The 24197-nt window shown below is 43.2% G+C and overlaps 1 protein-coding gene across 2 annotated transcripts in view; it reads right to left on the bottom strand.

Moving 5' to 3' along the window:
• LOC141133152 (RING finger protein 112-like) overlaps positions 1-24197 on the bottom strand; it is a 122517-nt gene that overhangs the window by 43021 nt on the left and 55299 nt on the right. For both annotated transcript variants that reach the window (XM_073622327.1, XM_073622328.1), the window contains 3 exons: positions 17144-17230; positions 3018-3138; positions 2224-2336 (listed from right to left, as the gene is read on the bottom strand). In XM_073622327.1, coding sequence (XP_073478428.1) covers positions 2224-2336; positions 3018-3138; positions 17144-17230 — 321 coding nt within the window. The remainder of the gene's footprint in view (positions 1-2223; positions 2337-3017; positions 3139-17143; positions 17231-24197) is intronic.

The raw sequence follows: 24197 nt of genomic DNA, 5'->3' as shown, positions 1-24197 counted from the left end.
AAAGTTCGGTATAACTTCAGTATAGGGTTGGTATGGGTGCAGTATAGGTTTGGCAGAAATGGGACATAGGACTGGTTTGGATGCAGTATGGGTTGGGCACACTTGGTGTCCTACTCTCAGTGGCTCAGTCTCTGCTAGCAGTGTCAATAATGGGCAAATAGCCCTCTCACCAGTTCCCAGGATGCTCTCTGTAGAAGGGGCCCCCCTCGGATTCTCCTCGAAAACCTCCGGTGATCAATGGTGGGAAGCATAGGGTGGGTGCAGGCTCCAGTCTCTTTGCGGCAGTCGTGCAGGAGCTAGGATGTGGGCGGTGCTGTGCTGCCCCTGGGTGTCCTCACTGTCTCAGGTTTGCATCCCCGCTGGCAGGTAAATCAGAGAGACACGTGTTCTCCCTCTCTAATTCCTCAGTGCCAAGAGGAAGTACTTTCCCTGGGCAGTTTAGGAAAAATTCCTTCTACACTCCTCCTACTGCACAGTGTCTGGGATTTGTAGTCTAAAGTATCTATGGGTCCCATTACAGTGGGGATGGAAAGTATTCAGACCCCCTTAAATTTTTCACTCTTTGTTATATTGCAGCCATTTGCTAAAATCATTTAAGTTCATTTTTTTCCTCATTAATGTACACACAGCACCCCATATTGACAGAAAAACACAGAATTGTTGACATTTTTGCAGATTTATTAAAAAAGAAAAACTGAAATATCACATGGTCCTAAGTATTCAGACCCTTTGCTGTGACACTCATATATTTAACTCAGGTACTGTCCATTTCTTCTGATCATCCTTGAGATGGTTCTACATCTTCATCTGAGTCCAGCTGTGTTTGATTATACTGATTGGACTTGATTTGGAAAGCCGCACACCTGTCTATATAAGACCTTACAGCTCACAGTGCATGTCAGAGCAAATGAGAATCATGAGGTCAAAGGAACTGCCTGAAGAGCTCAGAGACAGAATTGTGGCAAGGCACAGATCTGGCCAAGGTTACAAAAAGATTTCTGCTGCAAGGTCCCTAAGAGCATAGTGGCCTCCATAATCCTTTAATGGAAGATGTTTGGGATGAGCAGAACCCTTCCTAGAGCTGGCCACCTGGCCAAACTGAGCTATCGGGGGAGAAGAGCCTTGGTGAGAGAGGTAGAAAGTCAACCATCACTGCAGCCCTCCACCAGTCGGGGCTTTATGGCAGAGTGGCCCGACGGAAGCCTCTCCTCAGTGCAAGACTCATTAAAGCCCGCATGGAGTTTGCTAAAAAACACCTGAAGGACTCCAAGATGGTAAGAAATAAAATCTAGTCTGATGAGACCAAGATAGAACTTTTTGGCCTTAATTCTAAGCAGTATGTGTGGAGAAAACCAGGCACTGCTCATCACCTGTCCAATACAGTCCCAACAGTGAAGCATGGTGGTGGCAGCATCATGCAGTGGGGGTATTTTTCAGCTGCAGAGACAGGACGACTGGTTGCAATCGAGGGAAAGATGAATGCTGCCAAGTACAGGGATATCCTGGATGAAAACCTTCTCCAGAGTGCTCAGGACCTCAGACCGGACCGAAGGTTTACCTTCCAACAAGACAATGACCCTAAGCAAACAGCTAAAATAATGAAGGAGTGGCTTCACAACAACTCAGTGCTGTTCTTGAATGGCCCAGCCAGAGCCCTGACTTAAACCCAATTGAGCATCTCTGGAGAGACCTAAAAATGGCTGTCCACCAACGTTTACCATCCAACCTGACAGAACTGAAGAGGATCTGCAAGGAGGAATGGAAGAGGATTCCCAAATCCAGGTGTGAAAAACTTGTTGCATCTTTCCCAAAAAGACTCATGGCTGTATTAGATCAAAAGGGTGCTTCTACTAAATACTGAGCAAAGGGTCTGAATACTTAGGACCATGTGATATTTCAGTTTTTCTTTTTTAATAAATCTGCAAAAGTGTCAACAATTCTGTGTTTTTCTGTCAATATGTGGGGTGCTGTGTGTACATTAATGAAGAAAAAAATTAACTTAAATGATTTTAGCAAATGGCTGTAATATAACAGAGAAATTTAAGGGGGTCTGAATACTTTCTGTCCCCACTGTATATGGCTGCCATCCTAAACTATAACTCCCAGGATTCTTCCCAGGATAACTTCAGGAGTCTATGGGCTTGCTTGGCTTTAGATCTCCTCCTGCTGGCCATAGAAAACAACAGGCTTCTTGATAGGAATGGAAATCCAGTTAACACCAACCTCCAACTTTTTAGCCATCTTCCGACATGTCATAACAGAAGTGCAGTGCTGGGTTCTCTCTCCCACCTCTAACAGGTACATTTTTAAACATCTTTTGAAATCTTCATTCATATCTGGGAAAATGGAGTTAAGTTGAGAAGGAGAAATATTAGATTACATTACATAAAAAAAAACCACACAGAATAAACATATAAAAGAAAAATACATACAGTGAGGGGAAGTCTACCTACGTGCTGATGTTGTATGATATGGAGTTAAAACTGGTTCTCAGCTTTGGTCAGGGTATATGAACCTGTATCAGTCTTGTATGTGTTTTAACCAATACCTATGACTTTGCTATCAGCCTCCTGCAATCCCCTGTACAGCAGCACTCAGACAGAGGGACAGAGGGGTAAAAGCAGACCTAGGAGCCAGTCAGGTGTGATGCATACAAATGTGCCTACCACGAACATGCTAACAGGAGAAAACATCACAGTGAGTAGGTAGATGACCTAATCAGTCTCCTGCTGCTTTTTCATTGTCCTATGAGCAGGCTGGGAATAGAGAGATACCACTGCATTTTTTCTATATTCTTTAACTTCAACTGAAAATCAATGTCATCTGGCAAGCTGTGCTGTAGACAGTGCTGCATGAATGCAATTTTACTAGCAAGTAAAACAATTCTACTATATGTAATACATCTGTTCATTTAGCTGTTTGCCTGCTTTTGAGCTTTAAGTTAGCTGATGAAAAGACAAAAACTACATTAGGTATCCAGAAAAACAGAAGACCAAATGGACAAGCGTCTAGCTTACCTCTCAGCCTTGCTCTTTCACCTTCAACTATGGCATTGCCAGGATATGGCATTAGGAAGCATCGAACTGTTCTTTCTTCCACCATGTTTAAAACACCTTTCATGTCCCTTCTTCCAAGTTTCTGCCATTTATTACATAGGTATAAGCACAGACATAACTAATACTGTGGATGCTGCTGCTGCAAAACAAAGACTTAAAACCCAACTGTTTGGGCATAAAAACAAAAATTATGGAACGTCTTTCTGTTTTTTTTTGTAAGAAAGCAGCCACAGCCAGTGTAAAACATCCTGTCCCCTGCCAGCATGATTTAGAGAAGAACCGCTGAGCACTATATGAGAGCAGCAGTCACTCCATAGCAATCCAATAAACTCCAAATGCAAAGAGACTGCTACTCTCACAAAGAGCTCAGCAGTCCTTCTCTGCAAAAGACTCCTGGGGACAGGAAGGTGCACAAAGGGGTCAATTCACTAAGAGATAAATACCACATGAATTTTTGAGTTAAAATAACTCAAAAGCAGTCAATTCACTAAAAAGCATGTATTATTTACCTAATTAGTTATTTATGTTTTGCAATATATAGCACTTCAATTTTGCGTTATTTTTGGCGTTATTTTTTCACATTTTTTTTTTTTTTTGCAGGCTAACACTGCACCAGAAGGCACTAATACATTGTATACTTTTAATTTCCCAGCCAGTGCAGAGTTTCTCTAATTGTTCTTTTGTACATTTTTAAAATACCGCCAGCAAACACTAGGTGACAAATAACGACTGTGTGCGTTTTCTAGTGAATTGACTTTAATGATTTATCTCACTTTTTTTTTTTTTTGCAGTATATATTTTAACAAATGTGTGGTATTTAACTCACATTCGATATTTTACTTTGATGAGGTGACTCTTATTAACTCATGCAATATTTCTGAAAAATTAGTCACATGACCTTCAAATAGCATGTGGTAACCTTTAGTGAATTGACCCCAAAGAGTTTATTCTGCTGATTAAAGCAAAACACCAGCCAAAACTTTTCAGTTGTGAAAAAAATGGGGCAGAGTGATTTCTCCTGACTTCCTTTTATACCTGATACCTAGAAAGGAATCTTCCCAGGGGGGACAAAACCGCAATAAAACATGAAACAGACACTAATACTTTTATATTGTAAAAATTGCTCACACCCAAACACATAACATTTCCCCAGCTCTACGTATATGCATATACGAACGTAAACACATACGGCGGTGCCTATGCATGAAAACATCAATTGCAATACATATGTTACATATTGCACGCCTGCGTGAGAGCAATATTTCTAGCACCAGACCTTCTCCATAACACCCTTATAGGGAGCTTTTAACCACTTCAATACAGGGCAATTATACACCCTTCCTGCCCAGACCAATCTGCAATTTGAATGCCAATTACTCAGTCATGCAAGACTGTACCCAAACAAAATTGTTATCATTTTTTTCACACAAATAGAGCTTTCTTTTGGTGGTATTTAATCACCACTGGGTTTTTCATTTTTTGCTACATAAGTGAAAAGAGAGGGAAACTTTTGGAAAAAAAACACTTTTTATTAGTTTCTATAATAAAATTTTGCAAATGAGTCATTTTTGTTCATAAATTTGGGCCAAACTTTATACTGCTACATATCTTTGGTTAAAGTAACCCAAATAAGTGTATATTATTTGGTCTGTGTGACAGTTGTAGAGTCTACAAGCTATGGTGCAAATTATTGAAAATTGATCACACCTGATGCACTGATGGCCTATCTCATCTCTTGAGGCCCTGAAATGTCAGGAAAGTACAAATACCCCCAAATGAACCCTTTTGGGAAAGTAGACAGTCCAAGGTATTTAATACGAGGCATAGTGTGTTTTTTGAAGTTGTAATTTTTTCCCACAATTCTTGTGAAAATGAAGGATTTTTTTTTTTTACACAAAATTGTCATAATTACAAGTTTTTTCTCACACATCATACTTTCAATTACACCCCAAAATACATTCAGCTACTCCTCCCGAGTATGGTGATACCACATGTGTGGGACTTTTTCACAGCCTGGCCACATAGAGAAGTCCAACATGCAGGGAGCACCGTCAGGCGTTCTAGGAGAATAAATTGCACATAAAATTTCAACTTATCACACTTTTGAAGGCCCTGGAGCACCAGGACAATGGAATTACCCACAAAATTACCCCATTTTGGAAAGCAAACACCCCAAGGTATATTCTATAAGGCATAATGAGTCTTTTGAATGGTTCATTTTTTTCCACAAGTCTCCGGAAAACGTGGAAAGAAAATGAAAACATTTTTTTTTTACAGGAAGTGGTCAATTTATAAAATATTTCTAACACATAGCATGTACATAGCAAAAATGACACCCCAAAATACATTCTGCTACTCCTCCTGAGTATGGCGATACCACATGTGTGAGACTTTTACACAGCCTGGCCACATAGAGAGGTCCACCATTGAAGTAGCGCCTTCAGGCGTTCTAGGAGCATAAATTACACATATAAATTCATTACTTCCTATCACACTTTTGAAGGCCCTGGAGCACCAGGACAGTGGAATTACCCACAAAATGACTCCATTTTGGAAAGCAAACACCCCAACGTATATTCTATGAGGCATGGGCTGCAGATAGGTACTCGGGTACTCTGATGGGCTGGTGACAGGTACTCGGGTACTCTGATGGGCTGGTGACAGGTACTCGGGTACTCTGATGGGCTGGTGACAGGTACTCGGATATTCTGATGGGCTGGTGACAGGTACTCGGTAACACTGATGGGCTGATGACAAGTACTCTGGTACTCAGATGGGCTGGTGATAGGTACTCCGGTACTCAGATGGGCTGGTGACAGGTACTCGCGTATTATAAAAATAACAGTGCAGCGCTAAGGATATAATCAGCAGACTAACACATTGCTCATGGCATAAATGATGAAAGTTCCCTTAGATGTAGATAATAAGAAAAAAAGAGTAAAGAGAAAGTAGTTTCCTCTACGGTGGTGAGGGTGCTCACAAATATTCATAAGATGCAGCGCTGATCCGTGATTCCACCACCAGTAAGCCAAACCGCTTACCTCAATCAATGGACCCCTGAACTAATAGATGGGTCAGACAAGGCTTTCACCACTCTCAGTGGTCGTGGATGAAGGCTTGAGTAGGTAGATCAATAAGGTAGGTTGTCACATCACTTTGAAAAGACCATACTCTGTTGCTCTTAATTTTCAGCCATGGTAACATGAAATGTAAAGAAATATATAGTGCACACTGTGTGGCTGAAACAACTTCCTTTATTAAAAAACAGGTACTCACATAAAAAGCACTATGACCCTAGTGCTGGGATGAATGGTAAATAGTACAGTCTCAGTAAGACAACAGTAGATAAGGTGGCTGCAGTGACATTCTGGGATACTGCCGCACGCGTATCGTCCTAAACGGGAGCCGCTCGGAGGTCAGGGGAAGTGCTTCCTCTCTGTATTCCTAGGTAGCTATAGCAACCGTGACGTCAACGACGGTATGACGCCCGGTCACATGACCTTACACATAGGGGGATTACTTCCTATTTACTTTATTAAACTGCTACAGCGACCGTGACATCATCCGCAACGTGATGCCCGGTCACATGACCTTATACTCGTTTCCAGTGGGCAAAGAAAACTCCACCCATTGTAGCTACCCCTCCCTGTGAAACCATTACCAAGGCAACGGACCTATTCAGCCGAAGCCAGCCCGCATACAACCCGCTCTGTAGAATGATACCAGAGCCTGTGTACACATAAAGCTATAAATGGCTGAAGTTTAAAAAAAACCCCAGTAAAACAACTGGCCGAGATCCTTCTATAAACTGCCAGGACTGGGTAAGTAGTATCCGAGTACAAAAAATAAATGAAATTAAAAATTACAATTAAAATGAAAAGATTCCTTACTAATTTAACCGACATCATCGCAGCCACCTTTTAACAATACTAGAAATGTATCATCCCCATTCAAACATATTTTTAATCAAGACATAATATATATAAGATAGGAGCATATACTTAAAAAAACGGATAATCTACAATAAAAACCCAATATATCTATGATATATTGTTTTTTTTTGGGTACACTGATGGGCTGGTGACAAGTACTCCGGTACTCAGATGGGCTGGTGACAGGTACTCGGGTACTCAGATGGGCTAGTGACTGGTCCTCTTTATTAGGGGGGTGTCAGGGCTGGGCCCAGCCCTTCTATCTCTGAGCTGGCCGCTCAACTGTCGGCTAGTTGCCAGCTCCTATCTCTCCACAGTTACTCAGCTGTTGATGATATCCTGCTCATCAGTCCTGCCTACTTAAGCCATCCAGCCCAGAGGATCTCTGCCTTCGCCTTAGTCAACATCACAGAGACGCTCTCCTGCATTCCTGTTAAAAGACTTGCTTGGCTGACATCCATTTTGGCTCTAGATCCTGCTTGCTGTTCTATTACGCTCATCTCTGGCTCCCTGAAGTTTGGCTTGTCTGACTATCTGAATCCATGCTGATTACTGCTAATGAGACCATTTTCATTACTAAAATCATGTATATAGTCCCTTATCATCCCCTCCAAGAGCTTACATACTATTGATGTTAGGCTAACTGGTCTGTAATTCCCAGGGATATTTTGGGCCCTTTTTAATAATTGGTGCTACATAGGCTTTTCTCCAATCCACTGGTACCATTCCAGTCAGTAGACTGTCAGTAAAAATTAGGAACAATGGTCTGGCAATTACTTAAATGAGTTCCCTAAGTACCCTCGGGTGCAAGCCATCCGGTCTCAGTGATTTATTAATGTTAAGTTTCCCAAGTCTAATTCTAATTCTGTCCCACTGTTAGCCATGAGGGTGCTTCCTGTGATGTGTCACGAGGATAAACACTGCAGTTTTGGTTACTGAAGCCCCCTGATTTTCTCGTGAAGACTGAGGAGAAGAATAAATTCAATACCTTCGCCATCTCCCCATCCTTTGTAACCAGATGTCCTTCCTCATTCTTTAGGGGGGCAATATGGTCTGTCCTATCTTTTTTACTGTTTACATACTTAAAGAATTTCTTGGGATTTTTTTTTGCTCTCCTCCGCTATGTATCTTTTGTGTTCTATCTTGGCCGCCCCTAATTGCACCCTTACATTTCTTGTTGCATTCTTTATAAAGTTTGAATGCTGATGATGATCCCTCAACCCTGTATTTTTTGAAGGCCTTCTCTTTTGCTCTTATATACATTTTTACATTGGCGTTAAGCCATCCAGGACTTTTGTTCGCGCTTTTAAATTTATTACCCAATGGGATGCACTGGCTAATGCCCTTATTTAATATGCTCTTAAAGCGAACCCATCTCTCCTCTGTGTTCTTTGTTCCTAAGATTTTATCCCAATTTATATCTTCTATGACAATGGTCCGGTATGGAAGTGGTTAAAGCAATGCCTAAAGAAAATATAGGGTAATGAAGTTTGTTGCCATTTCATCGGCACACACAAATTTAAGGTTTGACGTGTTGGATGTCTATTTAGTCAGTGCAACCTCATCTTTTATGCTTTACCACAAAACTGGGTAATTTAATGCATTTGTGTGCCCTAAAATTAACATTAGTGTATTTTTTACTGAAATTTTGCGTTTCCTAGACCTTTTTGATAATACCATGTAACATTAAAAATTGGAACTACTGTACCGCTATTTTATTCTGTAGGGAGTCTGCTTTTAGAAAATATATAATGTTTTAAAATAAATAATGGGTTTTATGCAATCTTCGGGCCTAAAATGATTTTTTAACCACTTGCCACACAAGCCAACTCTGACACTTCTCGCCTACATGTAAAAATCATAATTTTTTATGCTCGAAAATTACTCAGAACCCCCAAACATTTTATATATATATATATATATATATATATATATATATATATGTGTGTGTGTGTGTGTGTGTGTGTGTGTGTGTGTGTGTGTGTGTGTGTGTATATATATGTATATATATATATATGTATATATATATATATATATATATATATATATATATATATATATATATATATATATATATATATATACGTATATGTATATGTATATATATATATATATATATGTATATATTTTTTAGTAGAAGCCCCAGGAAATAAAATGGCGGTTGTTGCAATTTTTATGTCACACGGTATTTGTGCAGCAATTTTTTAAACGCAATTTTTTGGGAAAAAAATCACTTTCATCAATTAAAAATAACACAATATTTACCCCAATTTTTTTGTATAATGTGAAAGATGATGTAGATATGTAGATAAGTAGATACCTAACAACATGTCATGCTTTAAATTGTGCACACTCGTGGAATGGCACCAAACTTTTGGTACTTAACCACTTGCCTACCAGGCCAATTCTGACATTTCTCTCCTACATGTAAAAATCATAATTTTTTTGCTAGAAAATTACATAGAACCTCAAAAAATTATATATGTTCTTTTAGCAAAGACCCTAGAGAATACAATGGCAGTCATTGCAACTTTTTATCTCGCACGGTATTTGCGCAGCAATTTTTCGAATGCGTTTTGTTTTTGTTTTTTTGTGCTTTAAAAACAAAACAGAAAAGTTAGCCCAATGTTTATGCATAATGTTAAAGATGAAGTTACGCCGAGTAAATAGATACCTAACATGTCACGCTTCAAAATTGCACATGCTCGTGGAATGGCGCTAAACTTCACTACTTAAAAATCCCCTTAGGCGACTCTTTAAAAATGTTTACAGGTTACATGTTTTGAGTTACAGAGGAGGTCTAGGACCAAAATTATTGCTCTAGCTCTAACGTTCGTGCAAGCTCACAGGGACAGGGGCGCTTTAAAAAATTTTTTTATTTTTTTATTGTTAATTTTACTTTATTTATTTTAGCTTGACACTTTTTTCCCCCCAAATTTTTTTTGATCACTTTTATTTCTATTACAAGGAATGTAAACATCCCTTGTAATAGGAATATGGCATTACAGGTGCTCTTTACAGTGACATATGGGATCAATAAGACCCCACATCTCACCACTAGGCTGGGAAGCCTGAAATAAAAGAAAAAAAGATCACCGCTTCCCAGCCGAAGCGGTGCCGTTTTTTTTAATACAGAGGCCAGGCGTGACGTCATAACACCGCGCCCGGCCTCCGAATGATCATAGAGACTCCGGTGACCATCTGGTCCACCGGAAATCTTTATTCTGAACATCCGGGGCCGGCGGATCCTGTGTCCGACTCACCAATCGTAGCGGTGAGTCGGTAGAAGCACCGGAGGGCGGCGGGAGGGGGGGGACATCCCCTCTCGCCTCCCATAAGAATGATCAAGCGGCGGAACAGCCGCTATTTATTATTATTATTATTATTATTATTATACAGGATTTATATAGCGCCAACAGTTTACGCAGTGCTTTACAATATAAAAGGAGACAATACAGTTACAATACAATAAAATACAAGAGGATTAAGAGGGCCCTGCTCAGAAGAGCTTAACCTAATAGGGTGGGGCAGGTGGTACAAAAGGTTGTAACTGTGGGGAATGAGCTGATGGAAGTGGTAGGAGATTAGCTGGAGACATGATATGCTTCCCTGAAGAGATGAGTTTTCAGGGATCGCCTGAAGGTAGCAAGAGTAGGGGATAGCCGGACCAGTGGAGGTAGCGAGTTCCAGAGGATTTGAGAGGCTCTGGAGAAATCCTGGAGACGAGCATGGGAGGAGGAGACAAGAGAGCTTAATGCCCCGTACACACGGTCGGACTTTGTTCGGACATTCCGACAACAAAATCCTAGGATTTTTTCCGACAGATGTTGGCTCAAACTTGTCTTGCATACACACGGTCACACAAAGTTGTCGGAAAATCCGATCGTTCTGAACGCGGTGACGTAAAACACGTACGTCGAGACTATAAACGGGGCAGTGGCCAATAGCTTTCCTCTCTTTATTTATTCTGAGCATGCGTGGCACTTTGTCCGTCAGATTTGTATACACACACGATCGGAATTTCCGACAACGGATTTTGTTGTCGGAAAATTTTATCTCCTGCTCTCCAACTTTGTGTGTCGGAAAATCCGATGGAAAATGTCCGATGGAACCCACACACGGTCGGAATTTCTGACAACACGCTCCGATCGGACATTTTCCATCGGAAAATCCGACCGTGTGTACGGGGCATAAGAGTATGATATGATCGTTCTTATGGTGCACAGATTCGCCGGCTCTAAAAGACGATATCTGAATGATGCCTGTAGCTATAGGCATCATTCAGATATCCCCGCTCAAAGCCGAGGACGTCATTTGGCAAACGGCGGGCAGGAAGCGGTTAAAAATCTCCATAGGCTACTCTTTAAACATTTTTACAGGTTACCAGTTTAGAGTTACAGAGACGGTCTAGTGCATGAATTTTTGCTGTCACTCTAACGATTGTAGCGATACCTCACACGTGTGGTTTGAATGCCATTTACATATGCTTCTGTGTGTGAGCACAAGGGGACAGGGGCACTTTAAAAAAAAAAAAAAAGTTTGTTTATTTTATTTTTATTTTTTTATTTTTACACTTTCCCTTTTAATTTTTTTTGATCACTTTTATTCCTATTACAAGAAATGTAAACATCTAAACTAATAGGAATAGGGCATGATAGGTCCTCTTTACAGAGAGATCTGGGGTGTATAAGTCCCAAATCTCTCCTCTATGCTGAATGCATGGACCAGATGGTCTCTGGCCATCTTTATGACCCTCGGAGGCCGGAAGCAACATCATGATGTCACTTCCAGCGCCAGCAGATGTAAACACTGCTGTTTTTTTTTGCTGCGAAGCCTGAGATCGATTTTTTTTTCCGATCTCAGGCTTCCCAGCAAACAAAATGGCAGTGTTTACATCTGCCTGCGCCGGAAGGGACGTCATGATGTCGCTTCCAGCCTCTGAGGGTCATAGAGATGGCCCAACTGGTCCATGGTCAACTCTATGGTAAACTGCCGCCGCTGGTGGATTCATTCTACGGCTCACAAATCGGGGAGAAGCAAAGGAGGGCGGAGGGGAGGTCCCCTCCTGCCGCCTGTAAAAGCAATTAAAGCGGAGTTCCAGGCTTTTTTTGTTTATTAAAAATTCAGCAGCTTTCAATAAGCAGACACTCGCCTGTCCCACAGGCCTGCGATGCGGCCGCATGGAGCCCCGCTCCTCTCCCCCTCTTCTCTTGTCACGTGTCCCAGAAGATTGCTGAGAGGGAGGGGCCACCTAGGGGAGAGGAGAAGTCGCCTAGGCGGCCCATAGGTGGAAGCAGGAAGTGGGACAGGAAGTCCCACTCAAAATAAAGCACCCACTCCCCCCCTAAAAAACTTACATGTCAAATGTGGCATGTAAGGGGGCGAGGAGTGCTTAAAGTGGAAGTTCCACTTTTGGGTTGAACTCCGCTTTAAGCAGCTAAACAGCTAAACAATGATGACTTTTACATTACAGGGAATTACAGTCTGCTGAAAAAAAAAGATATCTGGATGATGCCTGCAGCTGTAGGCATCATTCAGATATCACCACTTCAAGTCCCCAAGGTCATATGACATCAACCCAGGGGAAGCGGTTAAAAATGTGTGCAAAAAAACCCACAAAAACTGCTCTGGCAGCGAAAGGGTTAAAGCTAAACTCCAGCCTTACCATTAACCACTTCAGCCCCGGAAGGTTATACCCACTTCCTGACCAGGCCATTTTTTGTGATCCGGGGCCGTGTCACTTTGACTGAAAATTTACGCACTTGTGGGACCCTGTACCCAAATAAAATTGATGTCCTTTTTTTCCACACAAATAGAGCTTTCTTTTGGTGGTATTTGATCACCTCTGCGTTTTTTATTTTTTGCACTATAAACAAAAAAAAAAAACAACAAATATATATTTTTTACTTTCTGCTATAATACATATCCCCAAAGAAATGTAAAAAACTAATTTCTTCATCAGTTTAGGCCAATGTGTATTTTGCTACATATTTTTGTTAAAATAAATCCCAATAAGCCTATTGATTGGTTTGCACAAAAGTTACAGTGTCTACAAACAACGGGATAGATTTATGGACTTTTTTTTCTACTGGTAATGGCGGCGATCTGCAATTTTTAGTGGGACTGCAACATTGCAGCGGACAACTCTGACCCTAAGTGACACTTTTTGGGGACCAGTGACACCAATACAGTGATTAGTGCTAAAAAAATGCACTGATCAATGTATAAATGACACTGGCAGGGAAGGGGTTAACACTAGGGGTGATCAAGGGGTTAAATGTGTTCCCTGGGAGGTGCTTTTTAACAGTAGGGGAGTGTTACACTAGAGGAAAAGAGAGATCATAATTCAGCTTAGCTGAAACACGATCTCTCTCTTTTCCTCCCTGACAGAGCAGCAGTGTGCTTTGTTTACATCGGCACACTGCTGCTCCGTGTCTCTTCTGAGCGATCAACGGGTTGCGGCAGCCATTGTGGCCGCCGGACCCACTGATTGGCTCCTGCTGTGACCAATCACAGTGGGAGTGGCACTGGAGTGCCACGTGCACGAAAACACATACAGCTATGAGATTTTGTGCACCCGGGCCGCCCTGCTGCAGTAAATGTATGTGGGGCAGTCCGGAAGCGGTTAATCTTGCATAGTTGTACAGGCTCCTATCCTGTACTGAATTTTCGCTGCATACTGTGAGCGTTTCATAGTTTGCATTTTAAGCTGCAGATAGACAGAACCTTCTTCATTTCTTGGCTGCAAGACATCCATTATTATCTAGCTCAGGGATCTCCAAACTTTTAAAACAAAGGGCCAGTTTACTGTCCCTCAGGCTTAAGGGGGGCCAGACTGTGTCCAGTAGGAGTAGAGAATGCTCTGGTGTCAGTGTAAGTAAACAATGCCCCATCATTCGTATGTGGGAGGAATATTGCCTCATTGATGGTGTCAGGTGGAGGAAACATGTCCCCAAGGGCTGGATACTGTAAAGGCAAGCAAAGGGCTGCATCTGGCCCCCCAGTTTGGAGATCACTGATCTAGCACTATCTTCAAATCCAATCGTTGTCAAAAGTTTGTAGAATTCACCTCCGTAACATCTCTAAAATTTGCCCCTTTTTAACAAATGAAACCACCAAGCTCCTCATTCACTCCCTTGTTATCTCTCGCCTTGACTATTGCAACTCCCTTCTCATTGGCCTGCCTCTCCATAGGCTATCCCCTCTTCAGTCTATCATGAATGCTGCTGCCAGACTTATCCACCTTACTTCAGTGTCTGCCAACCCTCTCCTCCAATCCCTACACTGGCTCCCAATCACCCAGCAAATTAAATTTAAAATACTAACCACAACATACAAAGCCATTCCGAACTCTGCCCCGAGCTACATCACCAACCTTGTCTCCAAGTATCACCCAAACCATCCTCTCCGCTCTTCTCAAGACCTCCTACTCTCAAGCTCCCTCGTCTCCTCCTCCCATGCTCATGTCCAGGATTTCTCCAGAGCCTCTCCCATCCTCTGGAACTGGCTACCTCAACCTGTCCAGCTATCCCCTACTTTTGCTACCTTCAGGCGATCCCTAAAAACTCATCTCTTCAGGGAAGCCTATCACGTCTCCAACTAATCTTTTACCACTTCCTTAAGCTCATTCCCCACAGTTACAACCTTTTGTACCACCTGCCCCACCCTATTAGATTGTAAGCTCTTCTGAGCAGGGTCCTCTTAATACTCTTGTATTGTATTGTATTATAACTGTATTGTCTCCCTTTTATTTTGTAAAGCGCTGCATAAACTGTTGGCGCTATATAAATCATGTATAATAATAAGAATAATCCTTATCATCCTTTCTGTCCATGGTCTTCAGTTATTTCAATTATAGAGGTTCAGCATCATATATGGGGGTTACCTAGAGCAGTCTGTGTGCAAGTACAGCCTGCCTAGGAAAGCCCACTTCTCCAGATTGACAACCACCCATCAAAGCAGTTTCAGGTTTTTATAACGTCAAGAACCAGTCCACTGGTTCCATCAGTGTTGAGGGCTCTTAGAAGGGGAGCTAAAGCAGGGTGCTGTGATGTTTCCAGGAATCTATGTACAGCATCCTTCCAGCCCCTCTCACCAGCCATGACCTGTCTGCATTGTATAGAGAAACACAGAACCAAGGATAACATCACTGGGTCCAATTAAGGTATGTAGTGAAAACTGAAAAAGGTTTATTTAAAAAAAATTTCAATAGCATGTTGATTGGAGGGGGGGGGGGGGCAGGAACCAGGGAAGGCAAAATATGGGCAGATTAAACTTCAGATTTGAGAAGGAGAACTAAGGGCTAAGGTCTTACTTCTTAAAAGGAGCTGTAATGCTCTTATTTTATCATTTCATATTTTAATCAGTTCCTGCCCGGCGTATGGCAGAATGATCATATGATGTCCAGCCGTATCGGCGTGATCTGTCACCGGCTGCGTCCACAGGACACAGCCGATGACCGATCACTGTACCGGCCGCTGCCGGAACCATGTGACCGCTGTAACCACATCACAACAGGTCACGTGACAGTTGCTTTCAAGCCAGCCATTGTATACAATTGTGTTGCTAGCTGTGATTGGTCAGTGATACAGACAGAGCCAATCACAGTCCATCTGTACCATGTGATTAGCTCTGCCCAATCATGGCTAATCAAAACAAAAGAAACTGAACAAATCGATTCAATTCAGTAAAATGCTTGTATATAGCAATGTAATGCACTGCTATATGCAAACATAATGTGTAACAAAAAAAAAATACTGATCACTTTTCAGAGTAGTACAATGTTACTATGGAAACATTATATTGCTCTGATCAAAGCGTGTTTAAAAAAAAAAAAAAAAACGTAAAAAAAGAAAAAATATATATATTTAAAAAAATGTGAAAAAAAAATATATATATATATTTTTTCCGTAGTGTCACCAGTCAGTGTCCCTGATCACCATCACACCCGTTTATATGACGACGCTATACTGCACTGGTGACTGTATGTAAAAAAAAAAGTAATTTCCTAATTTTCCAAAACCTTATGATAAAAAAAAATTACAACTTCAAAAAACCTGCCATGCCTCTTACTAAATACCTTGGACTGTCTATTTTTCCAAAAAAGTGGTAATTTGGGGGATATTTGTACTGTCCCGATGTTTTTGAGCCTCAAGAGATGAGATCAGTACATCAGGATTTTTAGATTTTCAATATATAATTTTCAGATATATACCATAGTTTGTGGACTCTATAAAACTTTCCTACAGACTAAATAGTATACACTGGTTTGGGTTATTTTCACCAAGCAAATGTAGCAGAATAAATTCTGGCCTAAAATTATGAAAAACAATTATTTATTTGCAAAATGTTATAACAGAAGCAAAAAATAAGCGTTTTTGTTTTTTAAAATTTTTGTACTTTTTTTGTTTATTTAGCAAAAAAAAAAAAACCCAGTGAGGATTACATTCCCACAAAAGAAAGCTTTATTTGTGTGAACAAAATGATAAAATTTAGTTTGGGTACAGTGTAGCATGATCATGCAATTGTCATTCAAAATGTGACAGCGCTGAAAGCTAAAAATTGACCTGGTCAGGAAGGGGGTAAATGTGCCCAGTATTGAAGTGGTTAAACAAGCAAAATTGGGCATGATCATGGTTTCAATTGTCTTCTGTGATGGATCTTGCAAATTTGCTCATTTGTGTTGTGTGTTTATATGAAGAATGCATTTATTAACAGCAAAATATAGAATTGATTAGTGCTGTTTGATTTTTGTAGGTGATTATCAGTTTATAGGAAGAGCCAGATGTGCTCATCAGTTTCCAGGGAGGAGTGCTGGCAGTATGGGATGCACATATTACTGTCAATCCAGGAAAAGGTGCAGCTGTCCATCCAGTTATTTCAAGAAGTGTGATCCCAATCCCTTGTTTATTATTTCCCATCTACTTTACTTTACCGTCTATAGCATGCAATGAAAAAGCAGTAATTTATCAACCTCCAAAGGGGATTCTCTAAGGATTTGTGAACTGCTACTCGGCTATTGGTGTGTTCTGCTCACATAGTACACCTTCCCTTATCCCACCACCCAGCGCCCTCATAAATCATCTTCTGCCTGCTCCTGCAAGGACAGTTATCCACTATGATGATTAGAATTATTATGGATATAATGTTACAAACCTGTATTTCCTTTTTAATATAGGTTGTAGGAAAATGTTCTCCTTTTTCCTCACCGTCAGGCCGATCCCGAACCAAGACATCAACAAACTTTAAAGCAGAACAGATAATAATTATCAAAACATTGCAGAACTGTGGAATGAAAATAGTGCTCTGCCTGAGGAGGAGCTATGCATGAGTGTGAGTGAGGAGGAGCTGTGCAAGAGAGTGAGGAGGAGCTATGCAAGAGAGTGAGTAAGGAGGAGCTCTGCAAGAGTATGAGTGTAAGGAGGAGCTGTGCATGAGAGCTGAGTGTGTGAGGAAAAGCTGTGCATGAGAGCTGATTGGGAGGAGGATTTATGCATGAAAGCTGAGTATGGGGAGGAGCTATGCAAGACAGTGAGTGAAGAGGAGTTGTGCAGGAGAGCTGAGTATGAGGAGGAGCTGTGCAAGGGAGTGAGTAAGGAGGAGTTATGCATGAGAGCTGAGTGTGAGGAGGAGTTATGCATGAGAGCTGAGTGTGAGGAGGAGCTATGCATGAGAGCTGAGTGTGAGGAGGAGTTATGCATGAGAGCTGAGTGTGAGGAGGAGCTGTGCAAGAGAGTGAGTAAGGAGGAGTTATGCATGAGAGCTGAGTGTGAGGAGGAGTTATGCATAAGAGCTGAGTGTGAGGAGGAGTTATGCATGAGAGCTGGGTGTAAGGAGGAGCTATGCATGAGAGCTGAGTGTGAGGAGGAGTTATGCATGAGAGCTGAGTGTGAGGAGGAGCTATGCATGAGAGCTGAGTGTGAGGAGGAGTTATTCATGAGAGCTGACTGTGAGGAGGAGCTGTGCAAGAGAGTGAGTAAGGAGGAGTTATGCATGAGAGCTGAGTGTGAGGAGGAGTTATGCATGAGAGCTGAGTGTGAGGAGGAGTTATGCATGAGAGCTGGGTGTAAGGAGGAGCTATGCATGAGAGCTGAGTGTGAGGAGGAGTTAGGCATTAGAGCTGAGTGTGAGGAGGAGTTATGCATGAGAGCTGAGTGTGAGGACTTGTGCAAAAAAGCTAAGTGCAGGAGAGCGAAGTGTGAGGAGGAGTTATACATGAGAGCTGAGTGTAAGGAGGAGCTATGCATGAGAGCTGAGTGTAAGGAGGAGCTATGCATCAGAGCTGAGTGTGAGGAGGAGCTGTGCAAGAGGGTGTCTGAGGAGGAGTTATGAATGAGAGCTGAGTGTGAGGAGGAGTTATGCATGAGAGTTGAGTGTGAGGAAGAGTTGTGCAATAAAGCTAAGTGCAGAAGAGCTGAGTGTAAGGAGGAGCTATGCATGAGAGCTGAGTGTAAGGAGGAGCTATGCATGAGAGCTGAGTGTGAGGAGGAACTGAGTAAGAGTGTAAGTGTGAGGAGGGGTTATGCGTGAGAGTTGAGTGTAAGGAGGAGTTGTGCAAAAGTACTGACTGGGAAAAGGAGATGTGAAAGGGAGCTCAGTGAGAGGAATAGATGTACAAGACAGCTGATAATGAGGAAGAATTGTGCAAGAGAAAATCAAGTTGGAGGAGCGGTGGAAGAGAGCTAAGTGTAAGGAAGAGCGTTGCTAGAGAGCTGAATGTGAGGAGGAGCTGTACAAGAGACCTGGGTTTGAAGAAGAGCTGTGGAGGACAAGCTGCGCAAGAGGGCTTAGTGTGCGGAAGAGCTGTACAAGAGAGCTAAGTGAGGACGAATTGTGCAAGAGAAATGCAAGTGAGACAGAGCTGCAGAAGAGAGCTAAGAATGAAGAGGGGCTATACAAGAGACCTGGGTGTGAAGAAGAGCTGTGCAAGAGAGGTGTGTGACAATGAGCAGTGCAAAAGAGATGAGCATGAGGAAGAACTGTGCTAGTGAGCTGATGTGAGGGGGAGCTGTACAAGAAAACTAATGTGAGGAGGAGCTGCACAAGAAAACGAATGTGAGGAGGAGCTGTTCAAGAAAACGAATGTGAGGAGGAGCTGTACAAAAAATCTAATGTAAGGAGGAGCTGTACAAGAAATCTAATGTGAGGAGGAGCTGTACAAGAAAACTAATGTGAGGAGGAGCTGTACAAGAAAAGTAATGTGCCGGGGAGCTGTACATGAAATCTAATGTGAGGAGGAGCTGTACAAGAAAACGAATGTGAGGAGGAGATGTACAAGAAAACGAATGTGAGGAGGAGCTGTACAAGAAAACGAATGTGAGGAGGAGATGTACAAGAAAACGAATGTGAGGAGGAGCTGTACAAGAAAACGAATGTGAGGAGGAGCTGTAGAAGAAAACGAATGTGAGAAGGAGCTGTACTAAAGAGCTGAATGTAAGGAGGGGTTGTGCAAGTGTACTGAGTGAAAAAACTATTTTAGTTTAAGAAGGGCGTGTTATAAAAACTTGCAATCACTATGAAATCATTATTACATTTCCTAGGGTGCATACTTCTGTTCAGTACTAGGATTTTGTCTTCAAAATCGAGTGATATAGAGATCAACCAACACCAGCAGAAGGACCAAGCACTATTTTAAAAGTACACATTTTTTGTTCAGTTAAAATTGTTTTTGTCCAGTAGAGGTTTGTACAATGCAATATACAGAAAAAAAGCTACATAGACAATTTTCTGTTCCTTTTGTGACTATTATTTAATTGTATTCACTCTCATGGTCCTCTCACATAAAATGTAAGTGAATATATAGCAGCAGTAATACTCGTGATTAGGGATGAGCCAAACACCCCCCGGTTCGGTTCGCACCAGAACCTGCGAACGGACCGAAAATTTGCACGAACGTTAGAACCCCATTGACGTCTATGGGACTTGAACGTTCAAAATCAAAAGTGCTAATTTTAAAGGCTAATTTGCATGGTATTGTCCTAAAAAGTGTTTGGGGACCCGGGTTCTGCCCCAGGGGACATGTATCAATGCAAAAAAAAGTTTTAAAAACTGACGTTTTTTCGGGAGCAGTGATTTTAATGATGCTTAAAGTAATAAAAAAAAAAGTGAAATATTCCTTTAAATATCGTACCTGGGGGTGTCTATAGTATGCCTGTAAAGTGGCGCGTTTCCCGTGCTTAGAACAGTCCCTGCACAAAATGACATTTTTAAAGGAATAAGTCATTTAAAACTGCTTGCGACTTTAATGTAATTTCGGGTCCTGGCAAAATGGATGAAAATCAGTGAGACAAATGGCATGGGTACCCCCCAGTCCATTACCAGGCCCTTTGGGTCTTGTATGGATATTAAGGGGAACCCCACACCCAAATTAAAAAAAAGAAAAGGCGTGGGGCCACCAGGCCCTATATACTCTGAACAGCAGTATACAGGCGGTGCAAACAAGACAGGGACTGTAGGTTTGTTGTTAAGTATAATCTGTTTGTAATTTTGAACTGGTACATTTTTAACGTGTTTAGCTCCAGCCAAAAAATCTATTTTAAGCTTTTTGGACAACATAGGGAAGGGTTATCACCCCTGTGACATTTGTTTTGCTGTCTGTGCTTCTGTTCAGAAGATTTCACCTCATTTTCTGTCCCAATGACAAATGTTTTTAGAAAATTTGGGGTTTTTAGTGAAACAAGGATTGGTGATAAAGCATCAGTGGAAAGGAGAAACGTTTTTCCCATATTAACTCTTACAGGAGAGAATTTCCCTTCCTAGGGGTAGATTTCATCTCTTGATGTTTGAAATTAGGGGCCTGCCCTATATACTCTGCAGAAATTTTTGGTGTTGCCACAACACTGTAAGCCCTCACAGGGCCCTGCTGTGAAATATTAGATCAAGAATTGTAATTACATGCCCCTGTTGAACAGGGGCAGAAAAATTGGGCCTTTGGTGATGGTGGTGGTGCTAGTGCCACAACACTGTAAGTCCTCGCAGTTACTCTTGGTGGGCGCAGAAATGGGCCCTGCTGTGAAATATTAGATCAAGAATTGTAATTACATGTCCCTGTTAAACAGGGGCTGAAAAATTGGGCCTTAGGCACTGGTGCTGGTGCCACAACACTGCAATCCCTCACAGATACTCTAGTTGAGCGCAGCAACGAACCCTCCTGCAAAATATTGCATCAAAAATTGTAATTACACGCCCCTGTTAAACAGGGGCTGAAAAATTGGGCCTTAGGCACTGGTGGCGGCGCCCAGAACCAAAAATGTTCTTACAAGCTATCAGCATGATCATTGAGGAGGAAGAGGATAATCACTCAGCATAACAGGGTAGTCACTCAGCATCAGCATAGGCAGTCTTGAAGGGATCTGACATTTCAAAAAAAATTATTCGGTTACATCAGCATCAGGTGCTTGGTAGCTGGTGGTGATCCAAGACTGATTCATTTTTATGAAGGTCAATCGATCGACCGAGTCGGTGAACAGACGCACCCTGTGACCGGTTACAAAGCCTCCAGCAGCACTGAATGTGCGTTCCGAAAGAACGCTGGATGCAGGACAGGCCAGTAGCTCAATTGCATACTGTGCAAGCTCTGGCCAGTGATCCATCCTCAAGACCCAGTAACCCAGAGGATTTTTGGAGGGAAAGATGTCCAAGTCAGATCTTGCCCCTAGGTATTCCTGCACCATGTAAAACAGACGCTGGCGATGGTTGCTGGAACCGATCATACCATGGGGCTGCGGACTAAAAAATTGTCTGAGCGCATCGGTCAGACGGCCACCTTCTCCACCACTCCTTCTTTGACTGACCAAAGCCTCAGCAACACGTTGTCCAGGAACAGGAGTTTGTAACCTCCCAGTCTCTGGGAACGCGTTGCACAGACCTTTCTGCAAGGCCTCCCAAAGATGTTTTATCCTCTGCTCCCTCTGCGATGGCAAGATAAGGTCTGTAACCTTACCCTTGTAACGTGGATCAAGGAGGGTTGCCAGCCAGTATTGATCCCTCTCCTTGATACCACGAATACGAGGATCCTTCTGCAGGCTTTGCAAGATCAGGGAGGCCATGCAGCGTAGGTTTGCTGAGGCATTCGGTCCGGAGTCCTCTGGGTCACTAAGGACGACATGATCCGCAGCCACCTCCTCCCAGCCACGTACAAGTCCATGGGTTTCTTGGGACTGCAAATGATCCCTTAAAGACTGCTGCTGATGCTGAGTGCCAGGCTCCACCTCCATGCTGACACAATCCTCCTCCTCCTCTTCCCGTGTGATCGGCGGGCACGCTGGAACACTGTCTGGATAAAGGGGGCCTTGAGAGCTAAGGAAGTCCTCCTCTTCCTGCCTCTGTTCTGCCTCAAGTGCCCTGTCCATTATTCCACGCAGCGTGTGCTCCAACAGGTGGACAAGGGGGACATTGTCACTGATGCATGCACTGTCACTGCTCACCATCCTCGTGGCCTCCTCAAATGGTGACTCAGGACATCCTGTAAGCCCGGGTACCTGCCCAAGTCCTCCTCTTCCTGCCTCTGTTCTGCCTCAAGTGCCCTGTCCATTATTCCACGCAGCGTGTGCTCCAACAAGTGGACAAGGGGGGACATTGTCACTGATGCATGCACTGTCACTGCTCACCATCCTCGTGGCCTCCTCAAATGGTGACTCAGGACATCCTGTAAGCCCGGGTACCTGCCCAAGAACCGTTGCACCACCAAGTTAAGGACGTGAGCCAAACAGGGCACATGGGTCAGTTGTCCCCTGTCGAAGGGAGGAGAGGATGGTTGGTGCCATTGTCGCAAACCACCATTCCTGCCTTAAGTTGGCATGGCGTCAACCATCTCTGAACTTGCCCCTGCAGAGCTGAGAGAATCTCTGCCCCAGTGTGGCTCCTGTCCCCCAAGCACACCAGCTCAAACACCGCATGGCATCTTTTGGCCTGCGTACTTGCGTAGTCCCTTGAACGCCTATGGAGCACCGCTGGTTCCGAGGACAAAGCACAGGAAGAGGCCATGGAGGGAGAAGAAGAGGAGGGGGTGGAGGAGAGAGGTGTGTCAGAATCACCAGTAGTGACATTTTGGAGGCGTGGTGGCGGAACAACTTCCAACACTACTGCACCTTGTCCTGCATCCTTCCCAGCTGCCAGCAGAGTCACCCAATGCACGGTGAAACTTAGGTAACGTCCCTGTCCATGCCTGCTGGACCATGAGTCAGTGGTAATATGCACCTTACCGCTGACCGCCCTGTCCATCGAGACCAAGACATTGCCTTTCACATGCCGGTAGAGAGCCGGAATCGCCTTCCGTGAGAAAAAGTGGCGTTTGGGAACCTGCCCAAAACCTCCTGATGAGGAGCAAGGAGTGGTCCTCTTTGTTCTTTGGTGTGGGGCTTTTAGGTACGCTTGCCAACGAACTGCATGGCAGGTCAACATATGTCTGGTCAAGCATATGGTGCCCAAGCGGGAGATGTTTTGGCCATGCGAGATACGCTTGAGACATATGTTGCAAATAGCAGCAGTGCGATCTGATGCACTCGTCTCAAAAAAGGCCCACACCAAAGAACTTTTGGAATAACGCGCAGAGACAGCAGCGCCCTGCACATGCGGAGCTCTGCGGTGTGATGCAGTCAGTGTGCTGCCCTTAGGCTGGCCCCTGGAGGGCATCCTGCCTCGTTGGTGATGTGCCTCCTCCTCCTCCTCTCTCCTTTCAGGCACCCACATGGAGTCAGTGACCTCATCATCCCCTCCCTCCTCATCACTGGAGCAAACCTGGCAGTATGCTGCAGCAGGGGGAAAATGACTGCCAGATTGCTGTCCTTCTTGGGCACCCCCTCTGTCCAGGCTCACGTTACTGCCTTCATCTAGCTGAGTACCATCATTAGAGCCTTCAAAACGCTGGGCATCCTCCTGGAGCATGTACCCAACACTGTGGTCAAACAGTTCGAGGGACTCCTCAGGAGGACATGGTGAGGCTAGGGAAGGAGTCACTGATGCCATCGAGCTGAGGGAAGAGGCCGCGTTGGCAGCTGCTTTGCCAGACAAAGTACACTGAGCCTGGGATGAGGAGGATGAGGGCGACTTGGTCATCCACTCGACCAAGTCTTCCGTATGTTGCGGCTCAACACGGCCAGCTGCCGAAAAAAAGGCCAAGCGTGTCCCATGGCCACGTGCTGATGAGGATGCACCGTGTCCACGACCAGCACTGTTGCCTCTAGACACAGAGCCTGCTTGCCCTCTTTTA

The sequence above is a fragment of the Aquarana catesbeiana genome, linkage group LG03 (assembly GCF_042186555.1).
Source record: "Aquarana catesbeiana isolate 2022-GZ linkage group LG03, ASM4218655v1, whole genome shotgun sequence".
NCBI classification, from domain to species: domain Eukaryota; kingdom Metazoa; phylum Chordata; class Amphibia; order Anura; family Ranidae; genus Aquarana; species Aquarana catesbeiana.
This window is presented reverse-complemented; position numbering and strand designations above follow the sequence as displayed.